The sequence below is a fragment of the Euleptes europaea genome, chromosome 3 (assembly GCF_029931775.1).
Source record: "Euleptes europaea isolate rEulEur1 chromosome 3, rEulEur1.hap1, whole genome shotgun sequence".
Lineage (NCBI taxonomy): Eukaryota > Metazoa > Chordata > Lepidosauria > Squamata > Sphaerodactylidae > Euleptes > Euleptes europaea.
In genome coordinates this window covers 96,788,625-96,816,321 of record NC_079314.1, presented here as the reverse complement: position 1 = coordinate 96,816,321, position 27,697 = coordinate 96,788,625, and the positions used below count along the sequence as shown (strand labels likewise).

The window sequence follows — 27,697 nt, the reverse complement described above, 5'->3', positions numbered from 1 at the left end:
CTCCTTCTCATGAACTGCCTAAGGCCATAGAATCAGCATTGCTGACAGATGAGTAAAAAGTCATATTACCAGCTGCAGAATGAACATCTACTTTGTTCTGGGGCAAACTGCAGGGGTAGCGTGAGGCATGAAGGGTGTGAAAATCCAATCTCTCACCATCAGTCTTTGAAGGGTTGGCTGTTACTATCAGGTGACTGTCAAGAGACACTTAGGGCAGCACTTTCTTTGTAGCAACAGATCACAAGACCTGCATGTCCCCTTGGTACAATGTGATTTTGATGTTCAGACACATCAGAGAGGAAATGGGGCCAGATGATCCAAGAAACAAACAAACAAAAATCTCTAGATGAAGCAGAAGTGTCAAGGCCAACCAGAGAAGGAACACCAAGTCTGAGATTTTTGTGGTCAGCAGAGGGCTATTTTGCTATTGTATCAAGAGCCAAAGTTGGTCCTTCAAGCCACTATGGGTACACTACTTATTTAGTTGTGGTTATGGAGGTCATGGATTGCTGTCATGCTTTGAAGTTTCTGGCTTGGCCCCTTTGAGGGGGAAACTGGAATTTGCTTGGAATTCCAGGTGTACATGTGTACGACATTTTAATGCACTCATTAGGGGAAAGGGATAAGGGTCAAACTAGACAAGAAGTTGGAAGTCACTTTCCTGATCTCAAAGAGAACCTCAGAGTTGCTACTGACTCCATTGGGGAAACATAATGGGCACTGCAGAGAAACCCATATATTCCCCTCAATGTGTGTGTGAGCTATGTGAAGTCAGAAGAAAGGTGCAGGAAGGAGAAGACTTAACACCGTTCCCCATGATGCAGTTCTAATCTGAACTGGGGTCTGTCATAGCTGTGATTTTCCAAGAGAAAACATAGTGGATCTTCACTACCTCATCTGGTTTGACCGTAAGTGACCTTACCTCCCAGTGTGCAACTGTTGGCAGACAAGTGTGTCTTATCTCACAAATCTGAGAATCCTGAGGCTTCAAAATACAGCGTGGCTTGGGAATCAACCTTCCTGGGTCCCTTGAGATCAGCTCTGCCCTAATATTTCTAATTATTCTCATGAATTCATCACTGGTGAAATATTCAGCCATGAAGGGATATTAAGAACAGAAGCAAGCTCCAGCAAGAATAGCACATTTTCTTTGTCCACACCATGTTGTATTTCAGCGCCTAATGTGGAATCAATTGTGTACTTAAATAAGCATAAATAACATAAAGGCTAGGATTTATGAAGAACGCCAAAAGAAAAAAGGAATTCATCAGGACACAAAGAACATTTCCCTCCCCCAAACAGTCTAGCAGGAACTAGCCACAGCTAGGGCTACAGGCTGCGTGATTTCCTTACTCCAGAAACAGAACTGTTCTTTTCTTTTTGACAATTTAAATAATAAATTTTGACTATGCTGCTCGCAGCATCATTCAAAAAAAAAAATATTAACTTACAAAATAACCCATTCTTCATATGTAATTATGACAAATAAAAATCTTAAATAAAACCGCTATTTTCCTTTTCCTTTTCTCTCTTTCTGGCTCATTCCAATTTCAGGTAGCTTGGCATTGAGTAATTGAACATTAAAAAATCAAGTTTGTAGACTTCGTACAGCTGCGTTTGGTGTTCTGAGCTGATGTTCTGGAAGAACTCTGCAGTCATTTCATCAGTAGTTCTTGTAGACTTTGCATAGGTGGGGAACTTGAGATAGTTGCCTACTCCTGCAAGCTGAAGGACATAGTTGGAATCCTCTTCGAGTGTCTCGTATTTCCCTATGAGGTCATAATGGATATGGCATGGATGGCAGAGGGAGTAGACAGTTTGCCAGTGTTCATTGAACGGCTCTTCTTTTTGGGTGTGAGGGTCTATGAGATAAGCCACAAATTCCTCAAATTTCACATCATCACCTTTATGCAGAGCCTCTTGGGTAGCATTTTTCCTTTGGCGTTTCACAATTTTAGTACCATACCTCTTGTGAAAGGAGGTGTTGTACTTCTGGGTGAACTTGTTTCTGTAGGCCGACACCAGTCTTTCAAAAGGCTCACGGACAAACAGGAACTTCATGTAATTTTTCAAGCGGTGATTGATTTCTGGGATGCTGTACTGGTTGAGTGTCTTCAGGTTGGATGAGACATGAGCTTCATTGGCTGGGATCTCCATGGGATCGCTATATTTGCCCCTCCCTGTCAAAACCATCATGACTCTCTTCCAGTTGGTGCAGGCTACTTTGGGTACATAGCAATATATCAACTCATGGTCTTCATCCACCACCAGATGTTTAAGGTCGTTGGGTGTCAGCACACGGCGCTTCCTGCTGGACAGGCTGTTGGCTCGGCATGTGTCTGTGACTTGGTCCCTCTGGATCTGATGAAGGATCGCTGTGCTGGACAATTCCAACTGCAAAGAAAGCACAAATGTGGAAAACTCAGAACAGCTCACAAAGTCTGGCTGCTGTCTTATGCAGAAGTTCAACTGCTACTTCTTATGCTCCTCTATGCTCGCATACTTCTAATCACCACATCAGCATTCTCATCACACGTCTGGGTGTAAAAATAGTTTAGAAATCATACATCATTTTAGCTTGAGGCATGTTAGGCTGAAAGCGAAATAGCGCTTAAGACCACCTACTTAAAGCAGAGGTCCTTCACAGCCAAGCAAAATACTCTTATCAGCAGGAAAACACTGATTCCTATTGCAATTATTCCTTTCGCTTCGGGCAGTAATTCCAAAACTACAATGCTAATTTTACATTAGGAAGACAATTTTTTTAGTTTGGTAGATTTTAAGGGAATGCCTGATGGCTGCAGCTTCCTGATTTCAAAGGAGTAGCCGTGCTAGTCTGTTGTACCAAAATAAACCAAAAGTCCAATGGGACTTTAGAGAGTAACAACATTTGGTCCCAATCAGGGAGAAAAGTGGGATATAAATAACAAAATGTAAATGCATTCATTTCCATATGAGCTTTCATGAGTTGTGACTCACCAAAGCTCATATGGAAATAAATGCTGCTACTTTTTGAGAAGCTGCTGGACTTCTGGTTAATTTGCCACTTTCTATGCTCCTAGTTGGGCAGTTAGGGACACAGCAAGTGGCCTAAACAAATTGCTTTGCGGTCTGCAGTGATTCTCATCAGTGAAGAAGACTGGCAAGGGACCAGCCTGTGCTGAAACACTCCATGCATAAGAGAATAATAGGTGTGAGGGAGCACCGATACATGTTCGTTGAGGGCAGGGCGCAAAGTAGACTGGCTCGTTGCAATAATTTATATAGACTCATGCAATTTCAGAAAATAATAGATATTTTTCTCATAAAATGATGGGACAAAATTGGAGGGGCAATATTACAAGTTTGTCCAAGGTTCAGGGAAATGAAGATTGGATCGAAACTGAATTTTCCATCAGCAGAACGAACATTTCCTGCCTCACTCCTCCTACTGCAGCCAAAATGCTGCACCTAGGAATTACATGGGGGTGGGGTCTGCAACGGGAAGGGAGAATTGGTAGAAATTGCCAACTTAGTATGGGTCCAACCTGAAAGCAACACAGAATGACGACAGTCAATTGCTGTAATTTTCATCCATGACTCGGGTTGCCAACCTCTAGGTGGGGCCTGGAGATCTCCTGGAATTACAACGGATCTCCCAACTCCAGAGTTCAATTTCCCTCGAGAAAATGACTGCTTTGGAGGGTGCACTCTATGGGATTATAGCATACTGCGCTCCCTCCACTCCCTAAACCAGAGGTGGGGAACCTTTTCCCCGCCAAAGGCCATTTGGATATTTATAGCATCATTCGTGGGCCATACACAATTATGAACTTAAAAATTAGCCAACCAAGCCACAAGCAGGCAGCTTCCCCAGATGACCAACCCCAGATTCCCCAAACTCACATCCGCCTTGAATAGAGGCTATTCCTGTCCGCGGAAGGGGGCGGATCACCAGTCTTAGATCCTTCTGAGATAGAGATCTGCCAGGACCCACGAAGGGCCAGACCAAATGATTTCGCGGGCCTTAAATGGCCCCCAGGCCTGACGTTCCCCACCCCTGCCCTAAACCCTAGCCTCCACCCCCAAATCTCCAGGAATTTCCCAACCCAGAACTGGCAACCCTATCCATAATCTAGTAATCAGAGATACATGCTGCCTCTGTACATAGAAGTCCCTTTTCCAGCTTTCGTTATCAGGCTAATCTAATATAGCTGATATTTGCCAGGGAACTAGGAGATCAATATCAAAAATTTTGTCTGCAGTGATATCTTTAAAGTGCTCTCATGCTCAGAATTAAGAAACAATGCTTGCTTTTACTATTACGTTTCGTGTTCATGTTTTATATGTTTTTAGTATGGTTTATTAACACAGTGTAGCTAATTTTAATGCTATTGTGAGGCTCAAGATCTCAGGTCGAAGGAGCTTTGTTAATAAAAGTAAAGAAGTCCCTTTTTCCAGCTTTCATTATCAGGGCTAATCCAACATGCACAGACAGATTGGCAGAAACCATGGCCCAGATTGCTGGGTTTGAACCATTCCAATTTCACTGGCTTTACTTTCTCTAAAACATTTAAGAACTGTACAATAATACAGCCCAATGCTAAATTTATTTTCAGTGTACCTTGTCTGAAACATCTTAACTCTCTGAGTTTTATATACCGGTATAGATGAGGAACTCTTCCTGCTCCTACAATCAAACACATTTATAAAGGAAGCGCAGAACTCCAACAGACCTTTGCTGCCGAGGCACAGCAGGAGGCCACGAATTTCAAAACACCAACAAAAATGAGCCCACGATGTCCTCTTGCTGCTGATGTCTGTCTCATTCTAGGATTAATCTCCTTGGCTGATGCTCACTGGCTTTGACCTTGGCAAGCCAAAGACAACCTGTTCCCAGGAGGGCAGCCGCTCAAAAGCCATTCCTTGCAGGGACTTTAGCTATCATCCCTGACCTCTAGGCCAGCCAATTCCATAAGAGGCTAGGGGCTTGCTCCCATTTAACAGTGGGAAGCCATTTCAACTTTACCTATAGCCTCCTTGGCAATTTGAAAGATACTATTACTAAGTGAACTCTTATTCCTTGGATTATATTATCCTATGCAACAGAAGCATGACTTTTTGGCATTGTATATTGTGTGATGTAACTATTTGAATTGTTGTTGTTTATCTTAATTTATGTAGTCACTTGGGTGGTAAGCACTTTGTCAATTTGTGTCTATTATCTTAACTTTTATGTTAATAGAATTTGTTGCAATTGTTTAACGAGCCTTGTGCTATTTTTTTGCCAGAACCCATTTAACTTATGACATTTGTCTCATCACCAACAAAATGCCTGCTCGCTGCTCAGACATGTCTTGTCTATGTGGCTTTACAAAGCAGTTGCAAGTTGTAGCAGTTACCTACAAGGATTAGTAGTATCAGAGAAGCAGTGGGATCGAGATTTACCAGGCTTGAAAGGAGCCCTGGAAGTCACGCACCAGATCTTTAGACCATTTATACATGGGAGGTTTTGCCTTGGATTTGCTGCTCTCTAGAAGCACATTTTCCCCATCCAAATTCTCAAAACTCTGCAAGGGAGCTTATTTTTGAGTTTTGAGAATTTAGTTGGGAAAAATGTGAATCTAGAGAGCAGCAAATCCAAGGCAAAACCTCTCATGCATAAATGGCCTTACTCACTGTGCCACCAAGAGGTGGTCAGAGAAGAGGATTTGATGTCCTCTAAGTTTTTTTTTTACTCACTTGAGTATTCCTTGTTGCTGAGCCTGGCATGCCTTGCCAAGACCACTGCAGCAAACATGTAGCAGGAAGAGAATACAATGTTTTTTGTGACCTTATGACAGATGGGATCCTTTACACTGTTCACAAGCCCTGTGCAAATGACCCATCCACGCATTGACTCACCACGAAGCAGACACAAAGGTGCTGGCCCCGACTCCCATTTCCATGTGATCACTGAGTCGTTTGCAGAATGCCTAGAAGAAATGCTCATGTGTATGCCCTCTCCCCATGATCACTGACACTGTTTACCAAATGCTGCTGATCACGGGGAGTAGGCACGTGTAGGGTTGCCAGGTCCCTCTTTGCCACCGGCGGGAGGTTTTTGGGGCGGAGTCTGAGGAGGGTGGGGTTTGGGGAGGGGAGGGACTTCAATGCCAATTCAGTTGCCAAAGCAGCCATTTTCTCCAGGTGAAATGATCTCTATCGGCTGGAGATCAGTTGTAATAGCAGGCGATCTCCAGCTAGTATAGAGTTGCCAGGTCCTTCTTTTTCTCTGGCGGCAGGCCGTTTGGTTGAAAGAGGGAATGCGCGCGTGCCGACGAGGGGCTTATAGCTCTAAGTTTGAGTGGTAAAGCGGCCCTTTACCACTCAAACAAAGAGGTATAAGGCCCCTCACGAGGTGGAACTTCCTGTTCTAAACCGGAAGTGGCGCGTGCGATATGCACGCACGCGTGCACATTTGCCTGCAGACCCTCAGGTGGTCGGTGGGCAGAGAGGTTGGCAACCCTACATACGTCCGGACACTTCCTCAGTGTGTCTGCACTGTGCAGATGACTCAAAAATTGTGTGGAGGTGAGAAGGGTGGGGTCAGCATGCTTGTATCTGCTCTTCCTCCCCATACAATGAGTCCATGCATGGATGGTTGTCTGCATAGGGCTACAAGTTACAGTGAACAATCTGTGTTCTGTGTACTCTTGATTTTTCTTGATATGTGCGCTGAGTAATTCTCATGTTACATCCAATGCGTGTACAGCTGAACTTGTCATTTAAACCCCACAGTCATCTAGGTTTTGGTTGCTGGTTTCATTTGTACAGTGAATGTGCTTCGGCTGTTTCTTACAAACAAATGTATGCACGTACATGCAGGATGTTCTAAGAGCACAGCCCTAAGAGTGTGCCGCTGTCCTCGACAAGAGCCAGGGCTTTTTTGGCCCTGGCTGCAGCCTGGTGGAATGCTCTTCCTAGCAACATCAGTGCCCTGTGGGACTTGAAAGAATTCTGCAGGGCCTGTAAGACAAAGCTATTCCACCAGGCCGACAACTGAGGACAGCCACGAATGTCATCAGCGTTGGTCTCCCAGGGATACCACGGTTGCTATGCAGAGGCAGGCAATGGCAAACCACCTCTGAACGTCTTTTGCCTTGAAAACCCTACGGGATTGCCTAAGTCAGCTGCGACTTGAAGGCAAAATATAATTTTTTTAAATCTCCCAATGGAACTGGGGTAGTCTAGACTAATTGTCCAGAAGGGATCTCAGAGCCTGCTTCTATGTAGTGGAGTGCAGCCCCGGAACATACCATGCAACATGGGTTATTATCATTTCATCTTCCCTTGGGAATGTGGGCGGGGCTTATGTGTTCCTTTTCTCTGCAGCAAATGTGTGTGTGTGTGTGTATATATATATATAAAATTAAAATTTCATTATATATATATATATATATATATATATATATATATATATATATATATATATATATATATATATATATATATATATATATGATTTGTGAACAAGAAGTAAGATGTAAAACAAAACAACAAAGGAAACGCTGGGGGTTACCACACTAGGTATTCCCAGCAATGTATCAAGAGTTTGGAAATGTTATAAAAAACATCGCTTTAAAAGGGTTTTTGGATACCACGGCTTATAAAAGGTTGGAAGACGTCTTCACAGCTAAAGGGGCCAAACAAAGTGCAAACAGTATTTTTTATAACGTTTTCAAACTCTTAATACATTGGTGGGACTACATAGAAAGTGCGAACAGTATTTTTTATCACATTTTCAACCTCTTAATACATTGCTGGGAATACAAGTGCGGTAACCCCTATTGTTGGGAGAAGTGGAACCTTTGCTGACTCGAATTCACTTTTGTAAAAAGCATGGATCTTACTTATGGGGACAGACATTGTGAGGAGGGGGTTAATGAGGAATATAATTCTATTTTAAGTGCTTCAATCCTGTTTACTATGGATTGAGATAAAGGAATGACTGCGAAGCGTGGAAGCGGGATGGTTTAGATAACAGGAGATAAAAAGCTTCTTCAAGCCCACAATGAGGGCTGCTAAAGGGTCACCTGGTGAACATCCCTGTTTCTTCCAATCCCCTGAAGCAGCAAGATAACAAAGCAGCTACAGCTTGTTCTCCTTGTTCCTGCTCCTATCCTGTCATCCTCACACGCATATATGCCCTCACCTGCCAGGAGCACTGCACAAAATGAATTAAATATAACAAGCACCATCCAAAGCCATAAGATTAACTACGGCTGCCAGTGAGCCAGTCGGTCAGCGTGTTTTTTGGGGTGGGAGGGGGGCAGCTTGGCCGTAAGTCAGCACAGCGGCTAAAAGGTCAAAACATGGGATAAATGATGACACCATGTTTCTGAAACATACTTAAGCTTCGGAAAGTCCCCAGGGGGAAAGGAAATCTGCAGTAGTGGAGCAGGCCCACATTTGGAATTAGAGGAGATTTGTCTTCATATGTTCTAGACATCTCAATGAAGCATAGGAGATGCTGCGGTCTGCGGTACCAGGCAATAATTTAGCTGCTATTCCAAAAGCTGGGAAAAGGCATTATCATGGCATTACCTCAAGACTGGGGACATACTGTGATTTCAGACAACTGGTAACATTTGGAATGACTGAGGCTCAAATCATGGGTAAGCTCTCTTATTGACATTGACAGTTGAATAATGCCACTCAAATGGAAAATATGCCCTGTTATCTCTACAGTCTGTGGCAGAGCGAGAACTAACAACATTTCCGGCATCTAAGTCAATACGCAAGTATTTGCAAAGCTATTATTCCTGCCTTGAACTTGAGGTAAGTGAACGTTCTGGAAAAGGTGGGAAAAGTAAATGAATTTAATGCAGCTATTTTTTTTAAAGATGCTGACTGCATGCAGAATACAAATCAGATGCCGTTCTAAGAAAAGCAGAAGAAACATTCTTTGCTGATAACTGAGCAGAGTTATTGGAATGAAACATTTTCTGGCAGTCAGTATAAAAGAGGAAAATCTGGCATTTTCTTCTTCTTTTTTGCTATTCTAAACACAGAAAGAAATGGGGAGGGGAGTAAAATCCAGATTAATCTATTCAAGAATCAACAGCAAACGAGGAAATAAATACCCACTGCAAAAGGTTGAACCCTCATCAGGCAGGGGGCATTCAACTGGCCAGTTTTTATAACCCAGTGTCAATACAGGTATTCCAAAACATGTCTTAAAATAGGTATGGATCTCAAACTCACCAAGCCCTGGTTACATGTACTTTTGGGATATTTTTAATACCTGGCAAATTGCAATCTGGATGCATATCAAAGGATCTATATGACAGGTTTAATGTGGCAGCCTGTCTCTCAGAAAAATAATCTGCATGTATTTAAATATAATTTTTGATTTTAAAAATGTAAAATTACTTTTCTAGCATCTGAAGTATCTAAGGTGCCACATAAAGCATAAAAGCACACAATAGTTTCCCCCCCACAAAATCAAACAAAATCACAGAGAACTCCATTATAAGTCAGCAACACACTTAAAAAGTAAGTCTCTGAAAGGCATAGTAGAATATAGGTAGGGTTTCATCATTTTGCCTAAAGCTCAGTAAAACTGAACAAGCCAGGTCTCACTACAGAAGGCAATGCAAAGTTCTGGTACCAAAACAGAGAAGGCATCACCATGGGCTCTCACTGGACAGAACTTCCAAGAAGGAGAACATGGGACAACTTGGGTTGGGAAATACTTGGAGATTTTGGGGGTGGAGCCTGAGGAGGGTGGGGTTTGGGGAGGTGAGGGACTTCAGTGGGGTATAATGTCATAGACTCTACCTTCCAAAGCAGCCATTTTCTCTAGGTGAACTGATCTCTGTCACCTGGAGATCACTTGCAATCCTAAGAGATCTCCAGCTACCACCTGGAGTTTGGCAACCCTAAGGGCAACACTTCCTCAGAATATCTCCATTGTCAAAGGGACTCATATATGGGTTGCATGGCCCTGTATGGAATGCTCAAAGTTCATATACTTCTCCAAGTACAATCTATTTAATAGTACGGGTCTACTAAATGCAAAAATGTGCAAGAACCTTTCGGTGCAAAGGTCTGGCATTGGTTTCTGTTGTAACAATGATGCAGAGGAAAGGGTTAAACCCCCACAGCCATGGCCTTGATCCAGATCTTGAAAAGAAAAGGCTGCTTCTCAAGATTAAAAGCTACAACAGGAGATCCAATCACAGATCATTCACTTAATGTGTCATTTGGCCCAAACAGAGACAGTTCAAGCATTACATGCCCTGCAGGTAAGACAGATGAAATGATCTTTCTGTTCATGAAGCCAAATGACAAGGTTGGAAAAGAGCCTAAGCATCACAAATCAAGCCATGTGAGTTTTGTATGTGGGGGTCACACACCACTCATAAAAGATGTACCCCCACACACACTCCTCCCACATTTTACTAGCCTTATTTTTTAGGATTCAACATTCTTCAAGTATGTTGACCTAAAAAAAGCCCCCACATATGTTTCAAATTTCACCAAACTTTCACCATCTAGTTCTTTCCTGCCAGACCCTTAAATCCATGTTAGGTTTTATTCCATTATCATTTTATGGGAGTTTTTTTTTTTTTTAAACTGGAGGCTGCATTTGCACAGAGGTGAATGGCATGGGAAGACAGGGGCATTTCCTTCCCTGCCTTTCCCCTACTTGGGCCATGCACAAACTGTTTCTATCCCCATGAATTTCCCCGGGGGGGTCTTTTTTCCAGTGGGAAAAAGGCAAGGAAAGAGAAGGATCAAGAGCCCCTCTCTAGTCTTGAAAAGGCAGTCCCAGCAGCTGTTTTTTGAGGAGGAAAAAACCATTACAAATGAAACAAGAATGGAACAAGCACAGCGACAGAGCTCAGTGGAAACCCAAAGTTTGCATATCTTCACCAATAGTTTGGTTAGTCCAATGGGAAATGTGCTTATTTTTTTTCTTTTTCAAAGAGAACCCCACCTGGCATCAATTTCTCCTATGAGTCAAAATGATGGCATGCCTGATTAATCACCCAATTCTGCCTCATTTGTTAAGTAGATTAATAGCAAGTCATATTTTCAAAAATTCTAAATTATCTTGACATTTAAAAATGCCTCTTAAGTTTTAGCAAGAACATCCAGCTATATCCTCAACAGTACTGGAGGACATCACAGACATTTGATGCCTTATAGCAGTGTTCCTCTAAGTTTAGTCTGGAGACCCCGGGGATCTGCAAGTCCTTGGTAGGACAGAGGGCAAGCCTTTATTTCGCCCATCTGGCTAACATGAAAATGGAGCCCTCTCAATTTTCTTGGAATGGGGGCAGAGACTGTATGTCTCAAGGGAAGAGGACAAAATTGGCTTCCTCCTCTTTTGAAGGGTGAGAGCTCAAAGAGTTGCACAAGCTTCCAGGTCACCTCAAAGCAATAGCTGGAAAAAGCACTGATTGGTTGCTGCAAACGACCGGTAGCCCAGCCCTAGGAATTCTGATTGGTTGAATGGCCCAAGGAGGTTCAGCCCCAATGCAGTCATCATATATTATTTCTGGGATAAATTTGAATGGGTCCTTTCCTTCCCTGCCTTTTTCTGTCTCTTTTTCCAATGCAAAGGATTTCAGCATAGAGACAGAAATACCTCTCTGCTTCCATAGGCAATAACAGCCAGTCATGTTTTTTAACTAAATGCCAGAAGTTCAAGTTTGGTATGACACTTTTCTTTCTTATTTCCATGAGCAGCTCTGAAGGTTTTTTCTGGGATCTTTCACATCTCTTTTCAGCTGGCCTCTATCTAGCTGCCTTGAGCCACACGGAAAGGTGGGATATAAGCATTTTAATGAATAAACAAAAATATCACTTGAAATTTCTTTTACAGTTGTGGTTGATATGGTTCTCACTGAGAATGGCAATGTACGGTGGCCTCTAGGCGAGATGTACAGGTGGCAAAAGCCAGCAAAGGAAAAGAGGGCAGAAAAAAAATGGGGTCATTGGGTTGCCAAGGTTTGAGAACTGCTGCCTTGTCAGACAATAGCTATATACTACCTTTCAGTTACTCTGCCTTAAGTCAGATGTGGTCCAAAGGCTGTTCCTCCTGTCTTTGTGGTGCCCCCCCCCCATTTATCTGTTTAAGATGCAGCTGTGTTGGTGGTCAGAGCTGCTGTACGATGAAAACAAGAAAGAAATCTGCTACTGCATATGCATTTCTTTCTGATGTGCATCCAGAAGTCGGGGGAACCGTTGTTTCTGCATGGCAAACCCTCCCAAGCGCAGTTGTTAACATCTGGCAATGGATCCTTCCAGTTGCAAAAGCCCTGACAGCTCCAGCACTGATGTTCACAGAGTTATGCAGAAGTAGGACTGCAACGGTAACGTTAGAGAACAGGAGCTGGATGCCGGTTCTCCTCTGTTAGCCTAACCATGTTTAAGGAGCATGTTGGTAACGACGTTAACCAGGTTACTCGGCCTACCCAGGGCTTTAAAACCAATACTGGAAGTTTAAAAATCCTGATTAAGAGGGAAAACACATCCTGTAAACCTTGGTGAAGGCAAGATGTAGAAGTCTGAAGTCTGCCTGAGAGACTAGCATCTCTGCATTGGCTTCATCAATCAGGAGAATGCATGTCCAAGCCATGCAGGACTATTTGGCCAGAATGTGGACCAACACAATAGGAGTCTCTTGTGCCAAATGCATGATGTATGCACCAGTGTATCATTTCTTTGGATGGTCATCTGGGAATCCATCACCCTGGAGTCTAAAAATAAGTGGAAAAAATATTTGAGAATGGCTTTGTATAATACTTTATGATTATTTGACACCCAATTCCTTTTAAAATGCCTTTTCCCTACCATCAAACATCATCCAATCAAGAGCATCCGGCTAGGGCTGAAGAATCCGTCAAGATACAATGACAAGATTTGAAACGAACATTTTTTAAATTATCAGGTTTCTAATCCAGGCTGGATGTACCATGATGTCACCTATCACTGCAGGTTGACATAGCCTAGCAGCCCAGTCCTGAAGGGGGGGGGGCAGATCCCAGAGTCTTCCCGCTGCCAAAAAGGGATTTTTAGGTATTTTTAAAACAAACCAGAGAAACATCCCCCCCAAAGGTGGCACAGCACCACTGCGGCGCAAGGTGGTGTTCCCAGGGCAACAGGAGTGAGAAAGCGGAGTGAGAAAGCGGCCTAATAGCAGCTCCTCCCCCAGGAACGCCCCCCCTCATACCGGTGTGGGCTCCTGCGGATATGTGGCATGGCTGTGCTGGAGGCAGAGCCTGAAAGCTCCTGGACACCAGCACGTTTGCCCCCGCGCTGGCGTAGGTGCCATGATAAGGTGGCACCTAGGCCAGTGCAGGGTTAATTGGCTTCGCCCCCCTTTCAAGAATGGGCTCTAGTTGTCTAAGAACATTTCTGTGGCAGGGAGGGGGACAGTCCTTACCACAGCACCTTGTTGAGCATCCTAAATCCAGAAGGCAAATTAAATATTCTAAAGAGAAGGTGATATACATTTTTGGCAAAATCCGCATCCTTTCCCCAGCAGATGGAACATCTGAAATCTGGTTTCGGTTACTTTCTGGTCCTGTTCTGAGAACTTCTGTTTTGCTCTTGTTGTTTCACTTCACCTTGATACTGCAAGGGCAAGACTTTTCTTTTCTCATTTGTAACTGCCACTCACAAATGGGCCCAGGGGATAATTGACCTCAAATGCTCTTTACTCCCAGGCTTAATGGCAGCAAATTGAGAGCCAAACGGGCTTCTTGAACCTTCCACTGATGTACCCAGACAGCCTCAACACCCCCCCCCCCAAGGTATCCTATTAAACATTAGTAACCCATTGGAAAAAAAAAACTTAATTACTAGCCAGCAAATCTTTCGAGACTAAAATGGCTCTGTAATCATACTAATGCACAAGGCTATAAATGAGCGCGCTGCATCACACTGCTCAGTAAACATTTTTTGTAAGCATCAGAGACCAATCTTCGGAGAAACTTGGAGCATCTGCAAAAACTATGGCTCTTTGCCAGTGCTCAGCACATTTCCACAAGCCTCAGTGTGATACCAATGAAGAATACCAGGCTGATGAGATGAATGCACAGAGGCTTATTTTCTTTGCTTCGTAAAAATGAGCTTTTCAAAGTCGTCGAAGGCGGCTCTTCTGAACTGACCTGCAAGGTCCTAAATCAACCCAGCGCACAAGTAGGAAAGCCAGTTCAGGGCTGAGTCTAGGGTTGCCAGGTCCCTCTTTGCCACCGGCAGGAGCTTTTTGTGGCTGAACCTGAGGAGGGCAGGGTTTGGGGTGGGGAGGGACTTCAATGCCATAGAGTCCAATTGCCAAAGTGGCCATTTTTTCCAGGTGAACTGATCTCTATTGGCTGGAGATCAGTTGTAATAGCAGGAGAGCTCCTGCTAGTACCTGGAGGTTGGCAACCCTAGCTGAGACTTAGCTCAGGCCAACTTGCAAGCAAGGCCGCTTTGGTGGAAATGGTTATGGAACAAGGGCATGGCAAGGTGACCTTTTAAAAAGTAGAGTGACCTGTGCTTCTTATGCATCCTCAGCAGGGACTGAGGTGGTAACTCCCCACCCCGCCGCACTGTTGGGCTGACCCTCCATTTGCAAACTTTCCAGACCATGACTAGTAGCAATCTCAACATACTGGCAGCGTGCACAAGTACCCCCACCAACATTATCCTATAGTATAAAAGTCAACTCATATTAGTATCAACCACGTGAAACCACAGTCATGTGAATTTCTTTTTGTCAGTATTTTTTTGTAAAAAAAATCTGAGAGAAACCAGGAGCACAAATGATTTGGAGGAAAATAATAAGGAAGTCTTGATTTTGTTGTTGTTGCACAATTTAGCATGAAAGTGGATTAATGATATGGAGGGTGTGCAAAACGTATGAAGGAAGTCGCTCAGTGGTTGGCTCCATCTTAAAGCTTTCATTGGCCAACGTTACTGACATTGAAAACTCTGTGTGTGTGCTTCAGCATATATAATTATTATACATGAACCTTCCATATTGCCCTGCTCTGGGTTCTCTCACTTCCTGAGATGGATAAACAACTACCAAAGGCAGGTAGTAAACAACTACCTTTTTTCTTTGGTGATGCCTCAAAGCTGCGCAGCTTCCTTACTTTGTCCAGCTTGAGGTTTTTAGTAGCATGTGATATTTTACTACTGTTGCTGTTACTGGCTTTTCCAATGTATTGTTTAAATGTAATTTTATAGTTAATTTTTTAGTGATATTTTGTCATCATTGTAAGTCACCTTGAGCATTTAGGTCAAAACATGGGCTGTAAATATCTTAGCACCAGCAACTCCTGTAAAGTAAGAAATTACATTTTTTTAAAAAGTTGTAAGTTATGATTTATGTAATCAAAGCCACCCAGAAGTTTCCAGAAGCCTGGAACAAAACTGAAACAGAGTCTTCTTGGCCCATACACTGAATTGCCTGAAGGGTTTAGACACTGGGACCAGATGCTGGGACCAGATGCTGGGACCAATGGAGATTTCATTTTTGCCCCAGGGTTGTTTGTCTGGGCAAACCATGCAAGTGACCGCTTAGGATGGCACAATGAGAAAAGGGCTGATTTTACTATGCCAGCTCTCAGCTATGGGCCTCCTGGACCCATGCCACAGATACCCAGGTCCAAGCCAATCCCCTTCAGTTATTGCTGCATGGATTTAGGCTTAGATCTGGCCAGTCACAGTACAGGAGGAGGCAATTAGTGTAGCTTGCTTGGGCTGACAAAATACCTTGAACCAGATCTGTTCCTGGCTTCATCCCAAGGTAAGCTTCTGAAGGCCACGACATAACCACAAGAGTAAACCATTAACCTTTTCCCCAATGCCTGAATAAGCCCAATTGTCCGGAAAATTTGCTTTCACTTACCACTGCCCCTTGTCTCCATTGCCTCCTCAGACACTATTAGGTAAAAGGCTACCAGCATAATTAGGGTTGCCAATCTCCAGGTGGGGCCTGGAAATCCCTTGGAATGACATCTCCAGACTACAAAGATCAGTTCCCCTGGAAAAAATGGCTGCTTTGGAGGGTAGACTCAGTGACTTTTTATGCATGGCTGTTTCCCTCACGGTCACCCCTCCAATGACTTTGGGTCTTTGTTTTGATTATGCATACCGTTTCCAACTCTCAGAGGTCACCCTGCTCCCCCCCTGCATTTCCCTGTGTTTTGCCCTCGTTTTCAAATTTGAGATAAAAGAGGTCCCTGAAAATGAGGGCAAAACATGGGGAAAAGCAGCCATGCGTAAAAGACCTATGCCATTACAACCCATTGAAGTCCTTCCTCTCCCCGAACCCTGCCCTCCTCAGGCTCCACCCCAAAATCTCTGGGGATTTTCTCTACTATGAGTTGGCAACCCTATGCATAACCTTTATGCACTACGATCTCAAAAAGAGGAGAACAGAAGTTAACATGGGGTGTTTCCACTGTTTACGTTTGTCACTCCAAGCATCCAAATACAATGATCATCAGTCCCCATGCATTGGCCTCACTGTCCATGACACAAAAGGATACTGCATTAATGCCCTCCAAGGGTGAAAGTTTCCAAATTATTCAAAGTCCTTCTGGTTTGAATGAACTGAAATGAGAACGTGCCTGAAAAGTCTTCATATTGTCATGGAAAGAGGGGCAGCTACAGACAAGCGAGCACTGCTATGGCGCTAGCAAGAGATGATTAACATACCTCCTGATCCTGTTCTTCTGATGTCTCACAGGGTAGAAACTTTCAAAAGAAGAATCAAAATGAGATGCTAATCCCTGCTTCTCAGAGAGTTCTTTGGTTTGCTTAATCTGAGATCCATTTTGAAGAGGGGAAAAAACCTCTGTCTACGTTTGCTGCATGGCATGGTGGGACCTCACCTGTTTGAATGGCAGAAAAGTCCATTTTTGCCTTCAAGGAGCTCCTACCACCTCCTTAACATGTTTATTTTCTCCAGAAAGCTTCTTGATGGTCCCTCCTTTCTATTGCCTCATTATTCTATTTTGAGTCGCAGACAGTCTCTGTCTGCCTTGCATTACAAACCCTTTCACCAATTCTGAACTCTGGCCAGCTCTTAATTGTTTCACTCTGCAATCCTCTAGAAAACGCCAACTCCGCTTGGGTTGCTTCTGCATAACTGTCAGGCTCCTGTCCCACCTGGAAGACTCCATGATGGAGCAGAAAGTAAGAAAGCACCAAGGCTTCTCTCCCAGCAAAGCCTCAGCCCCTTCTTCTTTCAGGCGAACAAGTCCTGAACCACCATGACTGTGTTACTTGAGTACATTGTGGGACACACCAGACAAATCTATGACTTGCACCTGCTGTTGCAAGAACCCACTTACCCACCACGGCTTTCAGCACCACAATCTCCGCTATGACGAGTACACGCGGAGCATCGTAAGAAAAATGCAACAAGGCAGGCATGCTGGTAACTGTGGGCAGCAGAAAAACAGGTGAGATGAGAAAGGAAGAAGCTCAGAAGGCCAGTCGGGAAGGTTTTGAGGGCAAGATGCAGCCCATGGGCTATCTCCTGGGCGGCGGGGGGGAAGAATGCTGCACTCTGTATTAGTAATAGTAGCAGAAATATTGTTTTTATAAACTATCTAATAATCAGATGCCCATACAATAGCATGCTTTTAAAAACTAGGTGGACTCCCTTTCATGTTGTGTGGGTATGTATGAGAGCTAGGTTTTCATTAGTGGAACCACAATGCCAGGCATGTTGCAAGCCTGCAGAATGAGCTATGCATCCCCTTTTTTATATGACTTCCTCAACCTACGCTACTCAAACGCTTCTCATTTCATAGCATTTATCACACAGTATTGTGACGATTTAAATTTTGAGGCTGCAGCGACAAGTACTACAATCTTAACGAACACGGGGGCAGATGAAGTTCTCTGGCTTCTACTATCCCCACAGGGATTGAAGGCAGGGGCAGGACCTATGCTGGTTGTGACTGTGCCGCCAGGCAATGACAATGCCAGCTTCTTTTCCAGATGGATAGCCTGCATGATTCTGGTCACCTCCTCACAATTCCCTCATGGGTGGAGTCGCCTTCTGCAGTCTGCAACTGCCCTTTCTGCACAGGTGGTCAAAAGCTCCTGTGCTGCTTTTCAATCAAGATGACCTGTGAAAGGTACTACTTAGGGGATCCTTTGGCTTGCCTATAATTATACACGTCTGGAACATGTTTTCCTTCTGCATTTTTAATAACTTGTTTGACATGGTTTTGTTTTTCTCCGGGGAAGGTGCTCATTTGCCCCATTCATCTAGCAATGCTGATAATATGAAAACTGAATTGTTAAATGGAAGCCATGTGTGTGTAATAGGCAGTGTAAAAGCCTTCAAATATGAGTAAGCCATATTTCAACTGACATGAAAGGCTATGTGGACAGCCAAGATGCCTTTTTGTTAAGAGTCAGTTGTCCATTTTTACCCACAGCATTTTTCAGCTTGAGCACAAAGATAACCATTTCATCTCTGCTAAGCATTCAAATGCCCATTTCAGACACTTGGGTGGGTTATAATGACATCTGTCATAATGGAATTTTAAATCTTCAAATTATCAGTCTGGAAGAGAAACAAGGGTGCTGGGGCAGAAGCCTGTGTAGCTGGCAGAAGCCATTGTAGCTGGCAGAAGCCATTGTAGCTGATGGCAGAAGCCTGTGGTGGGAGGGAGACTGCTCCTAAGGTTTTGTTCAAGGTTGATGAGGCAGGATTTCGGGCACCCAGCACATGAAAACTGACGACTGGAGCATTGCCCTTTGGGGCCATACCATCAGGGGGGCAGAATACCTCACAGCCCTTTTGGAAGGGAGGAATTTCGAATGCATGAGCACCACGCAAGGGAACGGCTATTTAAACCCTGCCATTTCCTGCCAGCGTGGTGTAGTGGTTGAGTGGTGGACACTAATCTGGAGAACCAGGTTCGATTCCCCACTCCTCCACATAAAGCCTGCAGGGTGACCTTGGGCCAGTCACAGTTCTCTCAGAACTCTTTCAGCCCATGTGGAGGCAGGTAATGGTCCAAAGGTCTCTTGCCTTGAAAACCCTACGTGGTCGCCATAAGTCAGCTGCGATTTGATGGTGCACACATGCACCCACACATTTATTGCCTCACATCACCTATACCAGTGGATTTCTTCTCTGCAGGGTTTTAAATGTGTGTTTGCCCACGCTACGTTGAGAATGTGGGCTGGGCAGACCCTTGCAGAATTTTGGACACGTTTAAACCACTGCGTGGATTGCTTCACCATGTGCTAAACTCATAATTCAAATTCACATTTACCGCAACATAATTCATTTTGGCCAACCGGTGATGGGTTGGCTTTGGGTAACAAATTGGCTGCCTGATTGGCTCACAACCGCTACACAACAGTCTTTGACACTGTAAATTATTTTACTGTGTCACGGTCCATGAGATCGTTGCATGTCTGTTGCGTGTCCAGAACTCTGTAAGAAATCTCTCTATGATAGCAAACTAATGTCAGTCTACACAATTGGCTATTTTGGTTTTATGTTAATTCCTGCTCAAACCTCTTTCCGCAGAAGCCTGGGCCGAGTAACATTGGATTTCCATCTTTCAAGCCAATGAATATAAAAGGAAAACAAACATTTGTATACAGTAGTACAGCTGAAATGTTAAACACAAATAATAGGAACTTGCCCCACTGTGCACATCCTAGATGGAGGATTAAGATAACGTAGCTACTGCAGCCCTACTCTAAATCTGATGCGAAACATCTGTGCTTCCCTAGGTTTAAACATGTGTGTTCTGTTGCCTGGATCTGCAGTGAGGGGGTTGATGGGGGAGGGCTGAGCGGAGATAAACAGCAGGCTGGATTGTCCCATTGCTAGAAGCAGAGAACCCCCTGCCATGCTCAGCTGAAAAGTCAGGAAGATAGCCAGGAGTCTGCAGGCTCAGGGAAGGGAAAAGGGGACACTCTTTTCTCATTCTGTATTAACTCTTCCTTAGGCTGCTGTGGTATTCAACCACTTGGAATTCATCCCCAGACTTCTGATGTAGAGTCTCTTTCTGGCCCTTTGACTTCTCACTGTGCTCAGGGAGAAAGGAAAGTAAAGGAAAGAGAAAGAACAATGATAGTAGCTATAGGAATTAAGCTACTAATAAAGTTTTTGAACTTCAGATCTTGCCTATTCTGTCCTTTTTATCCACAAAGCTACACTCTGACCTGAACATGTGGGATCTCTATAATTAGGCCTCTTGTTACTCTTATGTTTAAAAACCAAATTGAGGTCCCATTTAGGACAGGAGCCCACTTATCCACCCGATCAGAGAACAGTATTAATTGTGAAAAACATTGTTTCAGTGGCTAACGGAGGAATGAGCAGGTACTAACCATCCAAATTAGCATGTACTTTTGGCCATTGCAAATATCAGCTCCTCAGTAGGAATCTGAGAATATAAGAATTGCTGTACAGGATCTAACCAACCATCCATCCAGCAAAAGCCATGAAATATGCTGAAGCCACCGGACCGCAGATTTTGGAGCACCATTTAAGGGCAGCGAAACATCTGGTTCTCTCTGCCAAAAGCACCGCCAGTACTGCACACTATAGAAGGACAAGACCAGAGAGCTTTGCCACTCATCAGTGCTCAGCTTCAGATGGTTAGGATTTTTGTCTCCGGAGTTATCTTCCTCTGAGCCAATATGCAGACAGATTTCCAGAGAACTACTTACCGAAAAAAATTTCTCCGGCCAAACTAATTTATTGTACAAGTTTTTGAACCCTTTCCCCCGCTATTTCCAACATTAACCCGAAGAGTTAGGCTCCTAGACCACATCCTAGAGTCACCTCCCATTGTATCCCGTTTGATCAGGGCCTTTGATCAGAGCCAGTGTGGTGTAGTGGTTAAGAGCGGTGGCTTGGAGTGGTGGACTCTGATCTGGAGAACCGGGTTTGATTCCCCACTCCTCCACATGAGTGGCGGAGACTAATCTGGTGAACTGGGTTGGTTTCCCTACTCCTACACATGAAGCCAGCTGGGTGACCTTGGGCTAGTCACACTCTCTCAGCCCCACCTACCTCACAGGGTGTCTGTTGTGGAGAGGGGAAGGGAAGGTGATTGTAAGCCGGTTTGAGTCTCCCTTAAGTGGCAGAGAAAGTCAGCATATAAAAACCAACTCTTCTTCTTCCTCTTCTTAAAACGCAGTGCCAACAGGACACATTAATCTGGCAAGCAGAAAAGCACTATTACCTCCCATTTATTACCCACACCACGTCTGTTAATGCAGGATTTGGCAACATGTCCAGACTGTTGCACCACAAATTCATCATGAAATAGCAGGCTGCAATTCATTTGAATATTCTGTGTACTTGTAAATAATGTAATTTGCATCTCATTTTCATGAAGGTAGCAGATACTCAACCAGAGTTCGACACGTTGCACTTGTTCAGCAATCTACTTCTTCTGAGAGTCACTCAACAGCGGGAAAACCTGACTCACTCCTTAATAAACATGATGTATGCAATGAACATAGATCTGCCAACCTCCAGGTGGAGGCTGGAGTTCTCCAGGAATTACAACTACACTCCAGACTACAGAGATTAATTCCCCTGGAGAAAGGGGCAGCTTCGGAGAATGAACTCTATGGCATCACCATCCCTGTTGAGCTCCCTCCCCTCCCCAACTCTGCCCTTCCCTGCCCTTCCCACCCTCAAATCTCCTGGAATTTCCCAAACCGGACTTGGCAACCCTAACTGAACCATTGGAAAAGTTGGAAAATGTAACAAAGTTGGGCTCAAATTTTTATGCCGTTGGTTTCAAATAGGGCGATCTTCACCGCTGGTGGGAGGTTTTTGGGGTGGAGCATGAGCAGGGGGGGTTGGGGAGGGGAGGTACTTCAATGCCATAGAGTCCAATTGCCAAAGCAGCCATTTTCTCCAGGTGAACTGATCTCCATCGGCTGGAGATCAGTTGTAATAGCGGGAGATCTCCAGCTAGTACCTGGAGGCTGGCAACCCTAGCAATCCAACAAGCACTTTCCTGGGAGTAATCCCCATTTAATAGTTTTAGTAGGATTCTGAATAGATGGTGGAAAGTGTTGTGATGTTGCAGCCAACTTCTGGTGACCCTGCAGAGTTTTCAACACAAGAGACGTTCAGAGGTAGTTTGCCATCGCCTGCCTCTGTGCAGTAACCCTGGACTTCCTTGGTGGTCCCCCATCAAAAAACTAAGTAGGGCCAACCATGCTTACCAGATGCGATCTGATGAGATCGGGCTAGCCTGGTCCATCCAGGTCAGAGCATTTAGACCTGCTTAGAATTGCTCTCTAAATTTATCTTTGTTTCACAAGGGCCTGAAACTTGCTTTTTGAAAGAAAAGGTTCTCATGATTCTGAACCATTTGCATGCACACATATGTGCGTGCACACACACACACACACACACACACACACACACAAACCCTCAATGGAACTAGTCCTAATCCTTCTCAGAAATCCCATGCTATTCAATGAGGTTTACTCCCAGGGAAGTTTTTAGGATTACACTTGCAGTCAAAATCCAGTTGTTGGCCACCCCCGAATTAATAAAGTTTCAAACAGCATTAGGCTGCTTTCTTTTGGTCACAGCTCTGTATGTTCATTTTGACTTTCTGTAGCACCCAGGTTTTTTTCAAAGGCACCATGTTCCTAGCCAGTAACTCTACAACTGGGAATACCTGATGTACTCTGCACATTAAAAATAGCCGGACAAGCAGTTATAATACCTCATTTACAGTTAATCAGTAAAAAAGAAGAAGTTGAATTTAATGGCATCTTACAAAATGTCCTGCAATGCACTCCAATATTTGAACATGTGTTCAAATTTAAAGACATGGCTTTGCTAATAAAGAAGGCCCAAGAATAATCTGCACGGTGGCAGATAACCAATGACTCTAAGAGAAGCCTGGTGCATGATAAAATAAAAAGAATGAATTGATAAGAAGCCAATAAATTATATTTATTTACACACATGCATGCACAGACTCGAACGTTTCAAACTGAACAGAATTCTTTTGAGAATGTATCAGTTTCCAACAGCAGTGAGTGACATCTGGTACGACAAGGGGAGCAAGGGAATCTGAAAAGCCTATAAGAAACAAGAATTACTGAGTGACAGGAGAGAATATTTGGGGAAATTAATATTGATGACATGCAAAAAAAAATCCTGGTAAAGTAAGAGATGACTTGACAAATATAAGAAAGTAGACCTAGTTTGAGTGAAAGCAGACATACAAACCTGCCATTCAACATTGTTCTAGCAGGGAACTAATTTTCCTCTGAAAAGTCTCTCTTCTGAACAACGATGTCAAAATGTAGCATGCTGAAGATTTTTTTAAAAAATACCACCCTTTTTTGTAGGCCTGTTGAAATCAATAGCTGATTCCCACAGAACTCAGGGCCATACTAGAGGAGATGGATGTCTCTGATTTTGCCCTGGGGATACACTACCATTTTAGAGAGTGAGTCTCCACTTTCAGACTTGTTTAAACTGCATTGTGGGGGAGTGATTCTGGTTGGGATCACTGTGGTGTGAGGGGATACTACCTCCCCCATGCTGTTTTTTAACCCAAAATGAAGGATGCATAAAGGTAAATAACTCTCCCCCCCAGCTCCATTTCAAGTTGGAAAAATGGCAATGGGGGGGGGGGAGGAGGATCCCGTCTTCACACTGTGTTGGAAAGAAAATAATTCTGCGCAGTTGGACAACAAAATTGATAGGCACACAAAGAGGGGTTGCAGCTATTTTTAAACTCTACCTCAGAAATCAACTGAAGAACTTCCATGAACAACTGAAAGCAGAGTTGGTACCTAATGATAAGTTTGTAATTAGTTTTCTAGAAAATTGTGCTGAGCTCCTGAAGAGTTTTATTTCCCCTTAAAGTTGGATTATAAATTATTCCACACCTCAGCCAGCTGAAAGGAGTACTTGGGAAGCTATGTTTTAGAGTGGTTCCAGTTCACGGCATAGCACTATGCCTATTAATTGGATCTGGCTATACATTAAAATACTCCTCTTGTGTTTACAGTTGTGGAAAACCAGCTCTACAGACAACACAGGAAGCAATTTCAGTTGTGCTTTGCTGGATTTAGCTGCACTATATAGCCTAGAAGCAGACTGGCCAACTTGGTACTTGTTTTGTCTCTGGAGATAGGATTGGTGTATTAGAGGTTTGTCGGGAAACTGTCTGTGCAATCACCTTTTTTAGGTGTTTCCTATTAAGGATGAAAGGCTTTTGGGTGAAAGCAGATACCTTTTTGTCTTCTGGGTTTATGAGCAGACAGTGGAGTGTAGTCTTTCTCCTTCATAATGGAGATCTGGCAGGGTAGGGGTTGCTACAAGATTTGCTTATCCTGACTGGCAGAGGTTGTCAAAGTTCTCAGGCAGACTCCTTTTCCCAAACAAGATATTTAAACTGGAGGATGATCATGAGGCCTTATGCATTCATATTCCATGCTCTACCACTGAGCTATCATCAGGATAGCAAGGCTTCTAAGAGAACATAATTACGTGACTAAACCATGCTTCTCCTCTAATTAGATACTGCCTGGTAGGTAGCAATCAAACACTTGAAAGGTGGGCTGGTGGCAGGGCTGCCTAGCCAAAACATTCAGCTGAGAATAGGGCTGCCAACCTCCAGGTACTAGCTGGAGATCTCCTGCTATTACAACTGATCTCTAGCCAACAGAGATCAGTTCACCTGGAGAAAATGGCTGCTTTGGCAATTGGACTCTAGGGCATTGAAGTCCCTCCCCTCCCCAAACCTCGCACTCTTCAGGCCCTGCCCCAAAAACCTCCCGCCGGTGGCGAAGAGGGGCCTGGCAACCCTAGCTGAGAAGCAAGGCTACCAAGTGAGACTGCCTACTGATCCTCTGCTCTTTGAAGTGGCATTTGACACATGACAACACCTGGAGAGCAGGGCCCATGACCAACGTGTACACTTACAGCACTTTCCTAGCACTGCCCGTGGCAATGACAACAGAAGAAAAAACAAAGAGATACGATAGGACCTATGCCCCAACTCCTAGCAAGGTTTTCACTCTGACCAATTGGTTCTATTGCTACTGAACTAACCAGGGCTCATTAAACAAAACAAAAAAGAGAGGAAGAACTAGGCAATGAAAACATAGGCTCAGTGATTTCTGTGACACCATAACAACAAAAAACTACATAGAGCAATTTACAGTTTTCATTCAGTAGCGTTCCAGCTGTTCCATCGTACACTTGGTCTTTTGTGACACACAGTTTCCATATGCTTCTTTTTTTTAAAAAAGTCGCAATGGGAGCTCTTATCATTTTGTCTCCAAGTTCAAATACTGTTACAGTCAAGCTACAGTTATTAAGCTAAATTAATATTTGGTGAGTAAACGTGCTGAAGACTTTCTTGTTTCACTTGGCATTATCTCAGTGATCCCTCCTTCCTCCCCAACGATTTAAATGTTGTTTTTATTTTTAGTATTTATTTTGAGCTCTGGTTTTAACTTGTTTAATTTTTAACTGCCCCATGGCACAGAGTGGTAAGCTGCAGTCCTGCAGTCCAAGCTCTGCTCACGACCTGAGTTCGATCCCGACGGAAGTTGGTTTCAGGTAGCCGGCTCAAGGTTGACTCAGCCTTCCATCCTTCCGAGGTCGGTGAAATGAGTACCCAGCTTGCTGGGGGTAAAGGGAATATGACTAGGGAAGGCACTGGCAAACCACCCCGTAAACATAGTCTGCCTAGTAAAAGTGGTGATGTGACATCACTCCATGGGTCAGTAATAACCCAGTGCTTGCACAATGGTCTACCTTTACCTTGTTTTAATAATGTATTTGTGTGTTGGTTTTAATGGCTTTTAAAATGAAATATTGGCTTGTATGTTTTAGTTCGTTAGCCAAATTGGTGGCCCTATGGGGGCAGAAAGGCAGCGTAAAAATCTTCTTCTTCTTCTTCTTCTTCTTCTTCTTCTTCTTCATCATCATCATCATCATCATCATCATCATCATCATCATCATCATCATCCTAAAATTTGACAGTGGGGATCCCTTGGGCGAATCTTTAAAATGTCATCCTAATTTGGTAGAAAACAAATCATTACATCAAGAATTGTGATCCCCACTTAAATCAATGGGAACAAATTAAGAGTGGAATAAAGAATCAGACACAGGTAATAACTACAAAAAAGGAAAGAAAAGAAAAGCCTTTTATGCATGGCTGTTTCCCATCGCCATCACCCCTCCAATGACTTTGGGTCTTAATTTTGATTATGCATGCCGTTTCAGACCGTCAGAGGTCACCTCACTCTTCCCGAGTTTCTCCGCATTTTGCCTGCGTTTCCAGAGATTTGTTTAAACTCAAATTTGAATATGTGGGGAAACGCAGGGGGAGAGTGAGGTGACCTCTGAAGGTCAGAAACAGCATGCATAATCAAAGCAAAGACCCGAAGTCATTGGTGGGGTGATCGCTAAGGAAACAGCCATGCATAAAAGGCCAAAGAAAATAATTACCAAACTGAGTACTAATGCAAATGAAAATTACCCTTCTCACTCCTAATAACTAGAAAGATTTTGTCATCCATTTCCCAGGCCTGTCCTGTCAAAGCACCCAGTGATCTTCAAAAACGAATTCTGGCAATGAACATGAGTGGCATAATCCCTGTGCCATGCTGATCACGTGCAAGAGGAGAGAGCTGCTGAGCTGACTGCCTCTCTGCTGTGCTTCTGTACCACCCATGACCATCAGGTGGTATTGCAGCTACCAGCTCATCTGGGGGTCGGGGGACATCAGGAGTCAATCAGCTTCCATCTGCTCTGGCCTGGCTTCTGACTCTTCACTCAGGAACAGGCTCTACCTGCTCCACAGTACTATCTTGTGCAGGTGTGGCAAGCCTTTTTCCCTACTGAGGGGATGCACTCAGCCTCCTAAGATTTTTTTGGGATCTAGGGTTGTTTTAACCTAGAAACCTTCCCTTCAGTTACCAGGTGCTCTAAAGGTAGCAGGTGTATAGGCTTTGAGTCCGCTGCCATGAGGTAAATAGTGTAGTGCACAAGGAATTTATGGAGATCTCCAAGGCAGGATTTGAATATAAGCAACAAAGAGGATTTATTTACAGGTAAGTCTCAAGGAATAGATCAGCAGCACAGGTCTCCATGCAGACAAAGGAGAAACCTGGCGGAGGCACTTAATTTGAAATCAGTTATGGCTTTAGAGAGTACTCAGAATTTTCTTTAATGCTTTCAGACACAGACAGGCTACTACTGATTAGACACTAGGTTGGATCTTCTCAAACATACTCAGGATTCCACCCACACCGCGCTTTCCCAAGAGTCAGACTAAAGGGTACAAGGCCTGCTCATCCCCAGAGACAGGCCTAATAAATGGGGTACTCTATTCTGTCCCAGAGGTAGAGCGAAACCACTCTGCCACACTACCAGGCAGAGCTACCCCTCACACCGTCTGCTCTTTTTCTTGAGCCAGACCTGAGCTGTCACTACTACCTTCTCTGTCTCAGGCAGAACTCTTCTCTCCTCCCCTCCCCTCCACCATCCCATCTCCCTCCTGAAAGGTGATGTGATGCTGGAACGGAATGAGTCCTATGGACTCATCTGAGTGACTCTTTTCCCCCTCAGGGGCAGGACAGCCCCCTGGTCCATCACAGCAGGCCTACTCAGAATCCTACTCAGGTCTATTTAATAGGATTTACTCCCAGGAAAGTGTCCTTCGGATTGCCC

At 43.9% G+C, this 27,697-nt stretch overlaps 1 protein-coding gene across 2 annotated transcripts in view; it reads right to left on the bottom strand.

Moving 5' to 3' along the window:
* Nucleotides 1-1,182: 1,182 nt before the first annotated feature.
* Nucleotides 1,183-27,697, bottom strand: part of CHST11 (carbohydrate sulfotransferase 11) — a 222,189-nt gene continuing 195,674 nt past the window's right edge. For both annotated transcript variants that reach the window (XM_056846251.1, XM_056846252.1), the window contains exon 3: nucleotides 1,183-2,394. In XM_056846251.1, the coding sequence (XP_056702229.1) occupies nucleotides 1,540-2,394 (855 nt within the window). In that variant the 3' untranslated portion in view covers nucleotides 1,183-1,539. The remainder of the gene's footprint in view (nucleotides 2,395-27,697) is intronic.